The sequence below is a fragment of the Palaemon carinicauda genome, chromosome 8 (assembly GCF_036898095.1).
Source record: "Palaemon carinicauda isolate YSFRI2023 chromosome 8, ASM3689809v2, whole genome shotgun sequence".
In the NCBI taxonomy this organism is placed as follows: Eukaryota; Metazoa; Arthropoda; class Malacostraca; order Decapoda; family Palaemonidae; genus Palaemon; species Palaemon carinicauda.
In genome coordinates this window covers 12,236,349-12,251,892 of record NC_090732.1, presented here as the reverse complement: position 1 = coordinate 12,251,892, position 15,544 = coordinate 12,236,349, and the positions used below count along the sequence as shown (strand labels likewise).

General features: G+C 45.8%; 1 protein-coding gene across 1 annotated transcript in view; it reads left to right on the top strand.

Moving 5' to 3' along the window:
* Positions 1-15,544, top strand: part of Vps13D (vacuolar protein sorting 13D) — a 390,232-nt gene that overhangs the window by 95,882 nt on the left and 278,806 nt on the right. The window contains exons 23-25 of the mRNA XM_068377692.1: positions 1,079-1,286; positions 8,539-8,721; positions 8,905-9,060. Of these exons, the coding sequence (XP_068233793.1) occupies positions 1,079-1,286; positions 8,539-8,721; positions 8,905-9,060 (547 nt within the window). The remainder of the gene's footprint in view (positions 1-1,078; positions 1,287-8,538; positions 8,722-8,904; positions 9,061-15,544) is intronic.

The window sequence follows — 15,544 nt, the reverse complement described above, 5'->3', positions numbered from 1 at the left end:
GACTAGGACTTAACAGCCACATCAGACATAAGCACCCACCCCACAGATAGGAGGCTGATGGCTAACGACAGAACCCAATACTCGGACACGAGTGGGCGCCGACGACGATAACCAGGATATATATCTAATATTTAGCTAAATTGTACTTTAGTGCAGAATTGCTATTGGTTTACCCTAAACATTTGCCTCCAACTAAGCATCATTTTCCACATCTGGGCTCAGTGATATACTCTAGTCAGTTTCAAGAATATATATTTCATGTTTTAGTTTAGTAGCTATATCTTTGCCACAATGTACCTCCAACAGGGAAAGTAGCTAAGCGTGGAAAGGAAATAAGGAAACAAATGGAATGCTGTGCCTTATTATACCCTCAAACAATGGAATAATAACCCAAGACTGGAAGACTAATGCATAGAGGCAATGGCACTACCCAAGACTAGAGAACAATGGTTTGATATTGTAGTGTCCTTCTCTAAGAAGAGCTGCATAGCATAGCTTTGAGTCTCTTCTATCCTTGACAAGAGGAAAGTGGACACTGAACCATTACAGTGCAGTAATTGAATATGTAGTTGTGAAGTCTGTCATCAAACCTCTTGTCATATCCTCTGTTTTATGTGAGGCCAAGAGACCTTGGAAGCTGTTTTCTGAAATTTCACCAAGTTGATATTATACTATTAGTTCGGCTTCCATAAATTTCATGTTACTTTTAAACCCAAGAAATAATTTTCCATCTGTAGCTTGCAGCATCTTTAAACTTCAAAATATCAGATGAATCAGAGAAAACAGAAAATATCTTAAAAATGGCTATAGGTACTGTTATTGGTCTTCGAATTCCTTTTAGATATTGTTGTTAAAGAAAATTAATCAAGTTTCATAAATAATCTGTTATAAAGACATGTTTATACGCTAGAAATCTCAAAAAGATGTTACGGCCATTTTGCAGTGTTTCTTCAGCTGAAGCTGAAAAAAGCATTTTTCTGGAAATCTAACCCCTTTATCTCAGAGAAAATAGATATAACAATTTTGTTTCGATGAATTTATTGATAATAATTTGGTATATTATATGCTATATTTACAGGTTACAATATTTTTGAAGATCTTCAAACTCCAGACGATGAAAACCTTACGGTAAAACTGCGACTAGCTTCTGTGTGTTATACCCATTCACCACATTTCCTCCTGGAGCTGAAATCCTGTGCAACTGAGTTCAAACAGTATATGACCCGTGTTGCATCGTCTATCAAACACGCAGCTACAGAAATGGCTATGGGCCTTGTCAGCAAAAGGTTGTGTTTACTTTCAAATTGAAGTTTTCATTCCTAGTAAGCTAAACTTGTCTGTAGCAAATCATACTCTGATCACTCATGGACATAGAAATATTTTTTTTTCAATATTAAACTTACCCGATAATCATGTAGCTGTCAACTCCGTTGCCCGACAGAATTCTACGGGAGGGATACGCCAGCTATCACTATACTAGAAGGGGGTGTACTCACCAGCGCCACCTGTGGCCAGGTACTGCAGTACTTCTTGTTGACACCACCTCACTTTTTCCTCTGTCGTGCTTCCGGCAAGACGTTCTGGGATATGCTTATGATTTTGGAGTATTGTTCACGGTTTTTGGTGAAGTATTTCTCTAAGATTTCAGCTGTCGCTATACTGGAAACTTTTCTAATTAGCTTAGATAGCTTTTATTTGGTTTTGATTAATGGTTAACGATCTTTTTGCTTGATTTGGAATCCCCCTTGACTAACTCTTTGATTCAAGATGTCTGACCTTTCACAAGCCCCACCCCATAGACGATGTAGGTCTTGTAATAGGCGTGTTCCGAAGGCCTCGGTTGATCCTCACACCGCTTGTTCTGACTGTAGGGAAAGACCCTGTCAGTTGGAAGATCGATGTGAGGAATGCGCCGGACTTTCGGAACTTGAATTTGTTCGATTCCTGAAATATTCAACCAAGTTAGAGAGAGAGAGAGTTAGGAGGAGTTCTTCTCGCTCTTCACTTTTTTCCTCACCTCATGATCCTCAACCTTTTCCTCCCCCTGTAGTGGCTACCCCCGAACCTACTATTTGTACTCAACCTGATATGTCCGATGTTTTGCGTGCCATTCAGGCTTTAGGTGACAAAGTGGAATCGGTGGTTAGTGATCATAAGTCTCTTATGGCAGAAGTCAAAGAACTTAAGGTCAAAAGTGCAGTGGGAGGGGATAGTGCCAGTGCTGTGCCAAGTGCTAGTGTCAGTGCGGTGCCAAGTGCTAGTGTCAGTGTCAGTGTGGTGCGTGAGGGTACTTCTGTGCGTGCCAGTCGTCCTCCCAGTCCGGGACCTCTTGCAAGCTCCCAAGCCCAGGGGAGAAGCAATGTCGAAGGGCAAAAGGGTTCGGCAGGCCTTGATCGGCGCACAGAAGTATCCTCGGTGGTTGCGGGCGTGTCTTACAGAGACCGTCACTCCCACCCGCAGACGATTGAGCCCGTCTTTTACTCGTCTGCAGAAGAAATGTCAGGGAGAAAACGCTGGACTCAGGTCTCAAGACCTCTCAAACGCAAAGTCCAGACCTCAAGAGTTCTACAACCTGGTTGCAGTCATTGGATTAGCTCTGACTCTCCGCAGTCATCAGGTGACTGCACACCTCCTAAGAGAGGTAAGGTGATGCCGCAACAGACCTCATCTTCTGTTAAGGCTTTGCCTCAGCAGACCTTAGCGTCTGTCGACCCCAAGATGACTTTGCTGCAGTCCATGCAGTCACAGCTTGCGGTCTTAATGCGTGAGTGTCAGGCTGAGAAGGTTACACCTCCTCCTGCGATCGCTCCGCCTCACCGCAGTCCAGTCTGCCAGGCGTACGAAGTTGAGGTTCCTCAGGATACCTTACCGCATACTGAGTTGCCAGTTACCAGCGGTGTGCAGCAACCTCCGCCTTCCTTAAGGCAACCTCAGCAATGGGAGCAGGAGTCTTATGCCTTACTTCCTCCGCTTCCGCTTGCGGTTCCACCAGCGAGGCAACATTCTCTTGAGGTACGACAACCTCTTCCATCCATGAGGCAGCCACCTCAGCACTCGCTGCAGCGACCTCAACCCTCCTCAAGGCGAGAGCCTCAACTCCTTAGGCTAGCACCTCAGGAACCTCAACTCGCGAGACAGGAACTGCGTTCTGCGCAGCCGCTACCTCAACTCTCGCAGCTCACACCTCAGGAACCTCAACTCGTTCCTCAGGAATCTGCTACTGCGCATCCGCCACCCTTACAGCAAGCGCAACTCTTGAGACAAGAAACTCATGCTAGGAGTCAGCCGCCTCAACCCATGCGCCTACCTTCCTCTACTCTTCTTGACCAGTCTTTGCAGCCTGAACCTCAGGTTTTAACTCAGCAACAGAGACTTGAGGATGAAACCACAAGCGTTTATGCACCCGCTTGTTCAGATTCTGCTGTTCAGCATACCACTGTTACTTTTCCTCCCACTTCGCTACACTCTGGTGATGAGGTTTCTGAGGAGGAAGCTGCGCACCTGGATCCCTCATCAGACGTGGAAGAACAGAAGTCTTCTCCTCTACCCATTGACTTTCGTAAGGTCCTGGCTCTTTTCAGAGAGGTATACCCGGACCATTTTGTTTCTGCTACCCCCCGCTCTCCTCCATCTGAGTTTTCGCTGGGCATGCAACCTGTTAAGTCAACTTATACTAAGCTCGTCTTTGCTAGGTCCTCTAAGAGAGCTTTAAGAATATTAGGGGAGTGGTTGCAGTCTAAACAGCAACTAGGGAAGACTTCCTTTATGTTCCCACCTACTAAGCTCACTTCTAAGGCGGGCGTATGGTATGCCACAGGAGAGGAACCAGGCTTGGGAGTCCCTGCCTCTGCCCAGGCTGACTTCTCAAGTTTGGTCGACTCTCCTCGTAGATCAGCAATGAGGCGCTCTAAGGTTTGCTGGACCTTCTCCGATTTAGACCACTTCCTAAAGGGTGTATTTCGTGCCTTTGAGATGTTCAATTTTCTAGACTGGTGCCTGGGGGCCCTGAGCAAGAAGACCTCCCCTGCGGACAAGGACTCGGCCATGCTTTTAATGTCCTGCATGGATAAAGCAATTCGGGATGGGTCTGGCGAGCTTGCTTCAATGTTTGTGTCAGGAGTTCTTAAGAAAAGGGAGCAACTTTGCACCTTTCTTTCTTCCAGCATCACACCTTGTCAAAGGTCTCAACTCCTTTTTGCTCCGCTTTCTAAGTTCTTGTTTCCCGAAGAGCTTATCAAGGATTTGTCTGCGGCCCTGATTCAGAAGGACACTCATGATCTTGTGGCCTCTTCAGCTCGTAAGACTAAGGTTGCTCCCTCAGCTCCCAGGACTTACCGCACCCCAGTGGCTGATACTCCTGCTACAAGGTTTATTCCGCCCTTTCGTGGCAGAACCCCCAGCCGAGGAAGCTCCCGTCCAGACTCTTCCAGGAGCAGGTCTAGGAAAGGTCCCAAGACTTCAAAAGGCAAACACTGACTCTCCTCCTCTCCAGACAGCAGTAGGAGCCAGACTCAAGACCTTCTGGCAAGCTTGGGAAAGGAGAGGTGCAGACGCCCAGTCTGTCAGGTGGCTAAGGGAGGGTTACAGGATACCATTCTGCCGCAAACCCCCTCTGACCACTTCTCCCATCAACCTCTCTCCCAACTACAAGGAAAAGGACAAGAGGCTAGCGTTGCACCAGGAGGTGTCGCTCCTGTTACAGAAGAAGGCAGTGGTTATAGTCCGGGACCATCAATCCCCGGGCTTCTACAACCGTCTCTTTCTGGTGGCCAAGAAGACAAGAGGTTGGAGACCGGTGCTGGACGTCAGCGCGCTCATGCTTATGTCACCAAGCAGACGTTCACTATGGAGACGACGAAGTCGGTCCTAGCAGCGGTCAGGCAGGAGGACTGGATGGTCTCGTTGGATCTGAAAGACGCTTACTTTCACGTTCCTATTCATCCAGACTCCCAACCTTTCCTGAGATTCGTTTTTGGAAAGGTTGTGTACCAATTCCAAGCCCTGTGTTTTGGCCTAAGCACAGCTCCTATGGTGTTTACGCATCTGATGAGGAATATTGCAAAATTCCTCCACTTATCGGACATCAGAGCCTCCCTTTACTTAGACGACTGGCTGTTGAGAGCCTCCACGAGTCGTCGCTGTCTGGAGAGTCTCAACTGGACTTTGGACTTGATCAAGGAACTGGGTCTGTTAGTCAACTTAGAAAAGTCCCAGCTCATTCCCTCCCAATCCATAGTTTACCTGGGAATGGAGATTCGGAGTCAGGATTTTCGGGCTTTTCCATCGGCCCCAAGGATAAGCCAAGCCCTAGATTGCATCCTGAGCATGCTGAAGAGGAACAGTTGCTCGGTGAGACAGTGGATGAGTCTCACAGGGACCCTGTCATCGTTAGCCCTGTTCGTCGAGTTAGGGAGACTCCACCTCCGCCCTCTCCAATTCCATCTAGCAGCTCATTGGGACAAGGATTTGACGCTCGAAGCAGTCTCTATCCCTGTCACCAAAGAGATGAAGACCACTCTCTTGTGGTGGAAGACCAACCTCCTTCTCAAGGAGGGCCTATCGTTAGCGATTCAGACCCCCAATCTTCATCTCTTCTCGGATGCATCAGACTCGGGCTGGGGCGCGACCTTGAACGGACGGGAATGCTCAGGAACGTGGAACAGGGAACAGGAAACGCTCCACATCAACTGCAAGGAGCTACTGGCAGTTCATTTGGCCCTTATGAACTTCAAGTCCCTCCTGCTAGGCAAGGTGGTGGAGGTGAACTCCGACAACACCACAGCCTTGGCTTACATCTCCAAGCAGGGAGGGACCCATTCGAGGAACCTATACGAGATAGCAAGGGACCTCCTCATTTGGTCAAGAAGTCTAAACCTCACTCTAGTAACGAGGTTCATTCAGGGCAACATGAACGTCTCAGCAGATCGCCTAAGCAGAAAAGATCAAGTCATCCCCACGGAATGGACCCTTCACAAGAGCGTGTGCAACAGACTTTGGACCTTGTGGGGTCAGCCTACGATAGATCTGTTTGCCACCTCCATGACCAAGAGGCTTCCTTTGTACTGTTCCCCAGTTCCAGACCCAGCAGCAGTTCATGTGGATGCTTTTCTGCTGAATTGGTCCCATCTCGACCTTTACGCATTCCCATCGTTCAAGATCATCAACAGAGTCATTCAGAAGTTCGTCTCGCACGAAGGGACACGGCTGACGCTGGTTGCTCCCCTTTGGCCTGCAAGAGAATGGTTCACAGAGGTACTACAATGGCTGGTCGACGTCCCCAGGACTCTCCCTCTAAGAGTGGACCTTCTACGTCAACCTCACGTAGACAAGGTGCACCCAAACTTCCACGCTCTTCGTCTGACTGCCTTCAGACTGTCGAAAGATTCGCTAGAGCTAGAGGCTTTTCGAAGGAGGCAGCCAGTGCGATTGCCAGAGCAAGGAGGGTATCCACTCGTAGAGTCTACCAATCCAAGTGGGAAGTCTTCCGAAGCTGGTGTAGAGCCAATGCAGTTTCCTCTACCAATACCTCTGTAACCCAAATAGCTGACTTCCTATTACATCTAAGGAATGAGAGATCCCTTTCGCCTCCTACGATTAAAGGGTACAGAAGTATGTTGGCTTCAGTTCTCCGCCACAGAGGTTTGGACCTTTCTTCCAACAAGGACCTTCAAGACATCCTTAAGTCTTTTGAGACTTCTAAAGAACGTCGTTTACCCACTCCAGGCTGGAATCTAGACGTAGTCTTAAGGTTCCTTATGTCTCCTAGGTTCGAACCTCTCCAGTCAGCTTCCTTCAAGGACCTTACCCTCAAGACTCTTTTCCTCGTCTGCCTTGCAACAGCTAAAAGAGTCAGTGAGGTTCATGCCTTCAGCAAGAACATTGGGTTCACATCCGAATCTGCAACATGTTCTTTACAGCTCGGATTTTTAGCTAAGAATGAACTTCCTTCACGTCCTTGGCCTAGATCGTTTGAAATTCCTAGCCTTTCCAACATGGTAGGTAACGAGCTAGAAAGAGTTCTTTGCCCTGTCAGAGCTCTGAAATATTATCTTAATAGGTCAAAACCTATACGAGGACAGTCAGAAGCCTTATGGTGTGCAATCAAGAAACCTTCGATGCCCATGTCCAAAAACGGAGTTTCGTATTATATAAGGCTTCTGATTAGAGAAGCCCATTCTCACATGAAGGATGAAGACCTTGCTTTGCTGAAGGTAAGGACCCACGAAGTGAGAGCCGTAGCCACTTCGATGGCCTTTAATAAGAACCGTTCTCTGCAGAGCATTATGGATGCAACTTATTGGAGGAGCAAGTCAGTGTTTGCATCATTTTATCTTAAAGATGTCCAGTCTCTTTACGAGAACTGCTACACCCTGGGACCATTCGTAGCAGCGAGTGCAGTAGTAGGTGAGGGCTCAGCCACTACATTCCCTTAATCCCATAACCTTTTTAACCTTTCTCTTGAATGCTTTTATTGTTGTTTTTTGGGTTGTTACGGTAGGCTAAGAAGCCTTCCGCATCCTTTTTGATTTGGCGGGTGGTCAATTCATTCTTGAGAAGCGCCTGGGTTAGAGGTTGTGTAGAGGTCCTTTAGTATGGGTTGCAGCCCTGTATACTTTAGCACCTTTGAGTTGATTCAGCCTCCTAAGAGGAACGCTGCGCTCAGTAAGGAAGACGAACTTAATAAAGGCAGAGTAACGGTTCAAGTCGACTTCCTTACCAGGTACTTATTATTTCATTGTTATTCTGAAATAACTGATTATATGAAATACGGGATACTTAGCTATCCTTTAGTCATGTACACTGGTTTTCACCCACCCCCCTGGGTGTGAATCAGCTACATGATTATCGGGTAAGTTTAATATTGAAATATGTTATTTTCATTAGTAAAATAAATTTTTGAATATACTTACCCGATAATCATGATTTAATTGACCCACCCTTCCTCCCCATAGAGAACCAGTGGACCGAGGAAAAAGTGAGGTGGTGTCAACAAGAAGTACTGCAGTACCTGGCCACAGGTGGCGCTGGTGAGTACACCCCCTTCTAGTATAGTGATAGCTGGCGTATCCCTCCCGTAGAATTCTGTCGGGCAACGGAGTTGACAGCTACATGATTATCGGGTAAGTATATTCAAAAATTTATTTTACTAATGAAAATAACATTTTTTCACTATTTGATTTTTCATGGTGAATAAGGTAACATAATGAAGCTGAATATTTGTACTATTTTTTGTTTTTCTGCAATGGGCTGCTAAGTAGCAAGTATCTGTGTCTTTCATCTTGCAATATAAAACTAAAATAACACCAACTTTATAGTATTGCATATGGAAATAAAGAAAATAACAAAATTGCAAGAATATGAGTTAAAGGTAGTCTAATTTTTTTTACGGGTGATGCCATTTGACATCATTGGAAAATCAACTGTTGAGAATACATTGACATCAGAACCTTAAATGGTTCATAGAGTTTTCGTTTCTATTTGAAATATTTTAGTTGCATTTATCTGCTTCACTTTTTACTGTGTTTATTCTACTTTCAGAATTGAATCTTTTGTAAGTCTCACAAGTAATTCTTGGGAGGCTTCTCCTAGGCATCGAAGACGTATGAGTGTTTCAAAATCAACAGACACTCTTAACCTCCCCGCTCCTCCTCCTGGATCTGCATCAGGTTCAAGATTTAGTCCAGCTCACGAAGAGAGCACAGATTTGCCCTTTTCATTGAAGTGAGTGAAGTAGTTTTTGAAATTATTGAGTGAAAAATTTGATATGTTGTTTGGTATTAAGACTTAGAGAACATTGCAAAATCTATGATGTTTCATCTTGCATAATGTGTTTCACTTGGACCGTACTGAATAGATAATTGTTTTATTTTGATCTTTCTATTTTATATTTGTTTTTATTTCCAGTCTGGACATAAGCCTTGAAACTCCAGTTGTTGTTTTACCAGAGTCTCAGAACAGTCCTGATGTATTAGTAGCGCACCTTGGCCAAATATCCATCACAAATGGAATTCCAACTCAAAAGTCCACACCCGAAGCGCTGTCATCTTTTCCTCCAAGCAAGTAGGTTACCAGTGTATAGTTGAAGAGGTTGAAGGAGTTACAGTAAAGGTAGCAAATAGTTTTTCATATTGATTTTCCTTACATTTATTGGTTTTATCAAGAACTACATATAAAATACATTGTTTCAGAGGAATTGAGTAGTCAAACATGAAAAGTGATTTTAAATAGATTTTTATTTGTGAGGTAAATGAAGGAAATCTGTATATGGTAATGTAGCTAGAAGAATCCGGAGCCTTTGTAGGGTGACGGCCAGATTCCGTAGAAGACGGGAATATTCTGAACTGTGGCCGTCGTTCTAAAAACGATTTTGGCGGGAGAAGCTAGCTTAAAAAACCCACCTAACCTATGCTAAAAGCCGTATCCTTACCCAGGGGGGCTGTGCCCCCCCGGATCCCCCCTTACACAACAGTTTCCTTACCTACAAGTACGACGGGAGAAGCTAACTTAAAAAACCCACCTAACCAATGCTAAAAGCCGTGTCCTTACCCACGGGGGCTGCGCCCCCCCGGACCCCCCCTTACACAACATATTTAAGATCATTTCCAAACATTTTTATTCTATACAAGATAACAGTCGGAGCGATAATAAACAATTTTCAATATTAAACTTACCCGATAATCATGTAGCTGTCAACTCCGTTGCCCGACAGAATTCTATGGAGGGATACGCCAGCTATCACAATACTAGAAGGGGGTGTACTTACCAGCGCCACCTGTGGCCAGGTACTCAAGTACTTCTTGTTGACACCTCCTCAATTATTCCTTTGTCGTGCTTCCGGCAAGACGTTCTGGGATACGCTTATGTTCTTGGAGTATTTTCACGACTTTGGTGAAGTATTTCTCTTTGATTTCGGCTGTCGCTTTACTGGAAACTTCTATATTAGCTTAGTTAGCTTTTGGAATTAATTTGATTAATTATGGTGTCGAAGAGAGTATGAACTCTCTTTCACCTTTCAATGGCCGACCCTTCCCTTAGACGGAAGTGTTGGTGTCTAAGAGAGTATAGACTCTCTTTCTTAATTTTGTAACAAAAGTTATAGATTTATTTTATATCTCTCCGCCTCTTATAGGCCTCTTCGATTAACTTCCTTTTATTATAAACTTATTAAAATTAATTTTTATATTTGTTTACATTCGACCTTCCTAATAGTAGGCGGTCTTTTCTTGGTACCGAAGTTAATTAACATTGAGCCCGTCATTTCGGTTTTACCTGTTAACATATTATGCTATTTTAATGTCTTTGAAAGAATTTCTTTGATAGTCTAGTACTGTTTTCAAAGTTGAACTAACGTTTTGTTTTGTCTCTGCAGTTGTTGACGTTCAGAACGTTCAACTTGCACTCTATCGTTACGATAGAGAAAGAGTTTTCACGGTTTCACGTTGCAGTAAGAGTAACCGTGTCTAGCGTTTTGTTCATTCTTTCTTAACTTAATGGTTTTGATCCTAATAAAGGAACTTTTCATTTTGGGAAATATTTCAGTTTTTTTCCTTTAACAATAATATGTTTTAACGATATATATGATTGGGCTCTTCTCTCAGGTTCTAAGTCAAGAGAGAGAGAGAGAGAGAGAGATAGAGACGGAGGGAGAAAGGAGAATAAACGTTTCATTCAAGCCTGCCAGGCGTACGAATAACGTTGTTATCGTTTTGACTCTTCTCCCTAGTCTCTTTAGGGGAAGAAGGTAAACGTTTCTAGAGTGATCTAGTGTTGTCTCTTTCCATCCACTGAATTATTTATCTTTCATTAGATTTTTCTGTTACATTGTAATTCTGTTTTCGCAATTACTAACTTTTGAGAAAGGATAGAATTGCGTGTTTCAGGTACAAACCACTTAAAGTTTCGAGTTCAGTGAAATAAGTGCAAACAGAAAATCAAAGTGATAAGTGATTAGCGCAAAGTTCAGTGTTGTGCGTGAGGGTACTTCTGTGCGCGCCAGTCGTCCTCCCAGTCCGGGACCTCTTGCAAGCTCCCAAGCCCAGGGGAGAAGCAATGTCGAAGGGCAGAAGGGTTCAGCAGGCCTTGATCGGCGCACAGAAGTATCCTCGGTGGTTGTGGGCGTGTCTTACCGAGACCGTCACTCCCACCCGCAGACGATTGAGCCCTTATTTTGCTCGTCTGCAGAAGAAATTTAGGGGAGAAAACGCTGGTCTCAGGTCTCAAGACCTCTTAAACGTAAAGTCCAGACCTATGCCAGACGTACGAAGTTAAGAGTTCAACAACCCGGATGCAGTCATTGGGTTAGCTCTGACTCTCCTCAGTCATCAGTTGAATGCACTCCGCCTAAGAGGAGTAAGGTTCTGCCACAACAGAGCTCGACTGTTAAGGCTTTACCTCAGCCTACTGTAGTTTCTGCCGACCCCAAGTGGACTCTACTACAGTCCATGCAAGCACAGCTTTCGGACTTGATGCGTGAGTGTCGGGCTGAGAGTGTTGCGCCTCCGCCTCCGCCTACACTCCCTCCGCCTGCGCTCGCTCCGCCTGATCGCAGTACCACCTGCCAGGCGTACGATGTTGAGCCACGTTCTGAGTTTGCTGTTCCCAGTGGTGTTCAGCCTCCGCCTTCCTTAAGGCAACCTTTACAATGGGATCAGGAGGATTATACCTCTCTTCCTCCGCCTCCACTTGCTGCTCCACCAGTGATGCAACACTCGGTTGAGGTACAACAACCTCTCCCGTCCATGAGTCAGTCTCCTCAGCTCTCGCTGCAGCGAGCTCAACCCTCCTCAAGGCAAGCACCTCAACACCTTAGCCTTGCGCCTCAGGAGCCTCAACTTGCGAGATTTTTACTGCGTTCTGCGCAGCCACTACCTTTTCGCTCTCAGCTCACACCGCAGGAACCTCAACTCGTTCCTCAGGAACTTGCTACTGCGCATCCGCCAACCACTCAGCAAGCGCAACCCTTGAGTTCAGCCACTCATGCCAGGAGTCAGCCTCCTCCACCCATGAGCCTACCTTCTGCTGATCAGCCTTTGCAGACTGAGCCTCAGGTGTTCCCTCAACAGAGTCTTGAAGAGGAAACCACAACTATTGTTGTTCCAGCTCGTTCTGACTCTGCTGTTCAGCATACCTCTCCTCCATTTTCAAACCTATGATAATGGAGGTTATTTGTATTATTATAAAAATATATTTGTATTCCTGGCAATATATTTTTAACAATATCGCAAAATATGGCAAAAATATGAATCATGAGTTATGAATGTAAGGTATATATTATGTTGATATTAAAACCCCATGCAAGCATGCATAAAGCACTCTAGCACTGGTCATGGAATTTCTGAGAAATGTTAAACGCCATGCACACGCTCTGCTTACCTTACATGCTCTGCATACAACATGCTCTACATACAGCATGCTCTGCATACAGCATGCTCTGCATACAACATGCTCTGCACACAGCATGCTCTGCATTCAGCATGCTCTGCATACAACATGCTCTGCATACAGCATGCTCTGCATTCAGCATGCTCTGCATACAACATGCTCTACATACAGCATGCTCTGCATACAGCATACTCTGCATACTACATGCTCTGCATACCTTACCGCATGCTTCTCAGTCACACATCTTTGGTTGTTGCCAACTCACTAGACTGTCAAGCAGTTTCATAACGTTGCCTTCTAGTCTGCTGCTTTTGCACCAGTGAACCCTCACTGAGAGAACTTAGCTTTTCTAGGATATGGTCCCTGTAGATGAGAAAGTTCTTTTCTCCCTCCTTCTGATATTCCCTTGAGGACTCTGTCATTTGGAGGGAGCCTTTAGCTGCATAGCCTCCTATGGACTTTTATTTAAGCATAACATGCTTCCAGGGAAGGTAATGGTTCCACTTCAGTCGCTAATCCCGTCTGTTACCACACTTGCTCCCATAGACCTTGAGCTGTGTTACAAGACATGCAGTCCAAGCTTAGTCCTTGTTAGAGGATTTTTTGTTTACGGAGTCAATGTGTCACGGGGAAGACGTTCAACAACCAACAGAAGTGACTTGTTGTGACGCAGTGCGGCAACCTCAGCAACCCGATAAGGAGTTTGTCTGTACGACCCAGACAGTCTAGACAGATTCGGGTTGTCACTGTACTTCCTCGCTTGCCCATGATTGACAGTTCACAGACTGTGCAGCAGTACCATGATCTTGTGTCCGGCTCCGTCAGACGACTGGCTTTTAAGAGCTCCCACAAGTCGTCGCTGTCTGGAGATTTTCAAATGGACTATGGATCTGACCAAGGAACTGGGCCTCCTGGTCAATTTTGAGGAGTCTCAGCTCGTCCCATCCCAGACCATTGTCTCCTTGGGTATGGATCTTCAGAGTCGAGCTTTTCGGACTTTTCCGTCGGCCCCAAGGATCTTCCAAGCCCTAGAATGCATCCAGAGCATGCTGAGAAGGAACCGATGCTCAGTCAGGTAGTGGATGAGTCTAACAGGGACACTTTCATCGCTGGCCCTGTTCATCGTGTTAGGGAGACTCCACCTCCCCCCCCTTCAGTATCATCTAGCTGCTCACTGGATAAAGGACATGACGCTAGAGACGGTCTCAGTCCTGTTTCCGAAGAGAGGAGGTCTTCTCTCGCGTGGTGTAAGAACAGCTTTCTTCTCAAGGAAGTCTACCTTTGGCTGTTCAGAAACACAACCGCCGTCTCCTCTCGGACGCATCAGACACGGGCTGGGGTGCGACTTTGGACGGACAAGAATGCTCGGGAACTTGGAATCAGGAGCAAAGGACACTTCACATCAATTGCAAGGAGTTGTTGGCGGTTATTCTGGCCTTGATAAACTTCAAGTCCCTCCAGCTTAACAAAGTGGTGGAGGTGGACTCTGACAACACCACAGCCCTGGCTTATATCTTCAAGCAGGGAGGGACTCTTTCGTGGAAGTTGTTCTAGATCGCAAGGGACCTACTCATCTGGTCTAAAGATCGAAAGCTAACTGGTAACGAGGTTCATTCAGGGCGGTATGAATGTCATGGCAGATCACCTCAGACGGAAGGGTCAGGTCATCCCCACAGAGTGGACCCTTCTCAAGAATGTTTGCAGCAGACTTTGGGCCCTGTGGGGTCAGCCAACCATAGATCTGTTCACTACCTCGATAACCTAGAGACTCCTGTTGTATTGTTCTCCGATTCCAGACCCAGCAGCAGTTCACGTGGATGCTTTTCTGCTGGATTGGTTCCATCTCGACCTGTATGCATTCCCGCCGTTCAAGATTGTCAACAGGGTACTTCAGAAGTTCTCCTCTCACAAAGGGACACGGCTGACGTTGGTTGGCTCCGCTCTGGCCCGCGAGAGAATGGTTCTTAGAGGTACTGCAATGGCTGGTCGACATTCCCAGGACTCTTCCTCTAGGAGTGAACCTTCTAAGTCTACCTCACGTAAAGAAGGTACACCAATCCTCCACGCTCTTCGTCTGACTGCCTTCAGACTTTCGAAAGACTCTCAAGAGCTAGGGGCTTTTCGAAGGAAGCAGCCAGAGCGATTGCCAAAGCAAGGAGAACATCCACTCTCAGTATCTATCAGTCTATAGGGGAAGTCTTCCGTAGCTGGTACAAGACCAATGCAGTTTCCTCAACCAGTACCACTGTAACCCAGATTGCTGACTTCCTGTTATATCTAAGGAAAGTAAGATCCCTTTCAGCTCCTACGATCAAGGGTTACAGAAGTATGTTGGCAGCGGTTTTCCGCCACAGAGGCTTGGATCTTTCCACCAACAAAGATCTACAGGACCTCCCTAGGTCTTTTGAGACCTCAAAGGAACGTCGGTTGTCCACTCCAGGCTGGAATCTAGACGTGGTCCTAAGGTTCCTTATGTCATCAAGATTTGAACCTCTCCAATCAGCCTCTTTTTAGGACCTCACATTAAAAACTCTTTTCCTCGTGTGCTTGACAACAGCTAAAAGAGTAAGTGAGATCCACGCCTTCAGCAGGATCATTGTTTTCACATCTGAAACGGCTACATGTTCCTTGCAGCTCGGTTTTTGCTAAACGAGCTTCCTTCACGTCCTTGGCCTAAGTCGTTCGAGATCCCAAGCCTGTCCAACTTGGTGGGGAATGGTCTGAAGAGAGTACTTTGCCCAGTTAGAGCTCTTAGGTACTATCTAAAAAGGTCTTAACCTTTACAAGGACAATCAGAAGCCTTATAGTGTGCTATCAAGAAACCTTCTTTTCCAAGTTCTAAGAACTCAGTTTCTTACTATTCAGGCTTCTGATTAGAGAAACACATTCTCATCTGAAGGAAGAAGACCTTGCTTTGCTGAAGGTAAGGACACATGAAGTGGGAGCTGTGGCTACTTCAGTGGCCTTCAAACAGAGCCATTCTCTGCAGAGTGTTATGGATGCAACCTATTGGAGAAGCAAGTCAGTGTTCGCATCATTCTATCTCAAAGATGTCCAGTCTCTTTACGAGTACTGCTACACCCTGGGACCATTCGTAGCAACGAATGCAGTAGTAGGCGAGGGCTCAGCCACTACATTCCCATAATCCCATAACCTTTTAACC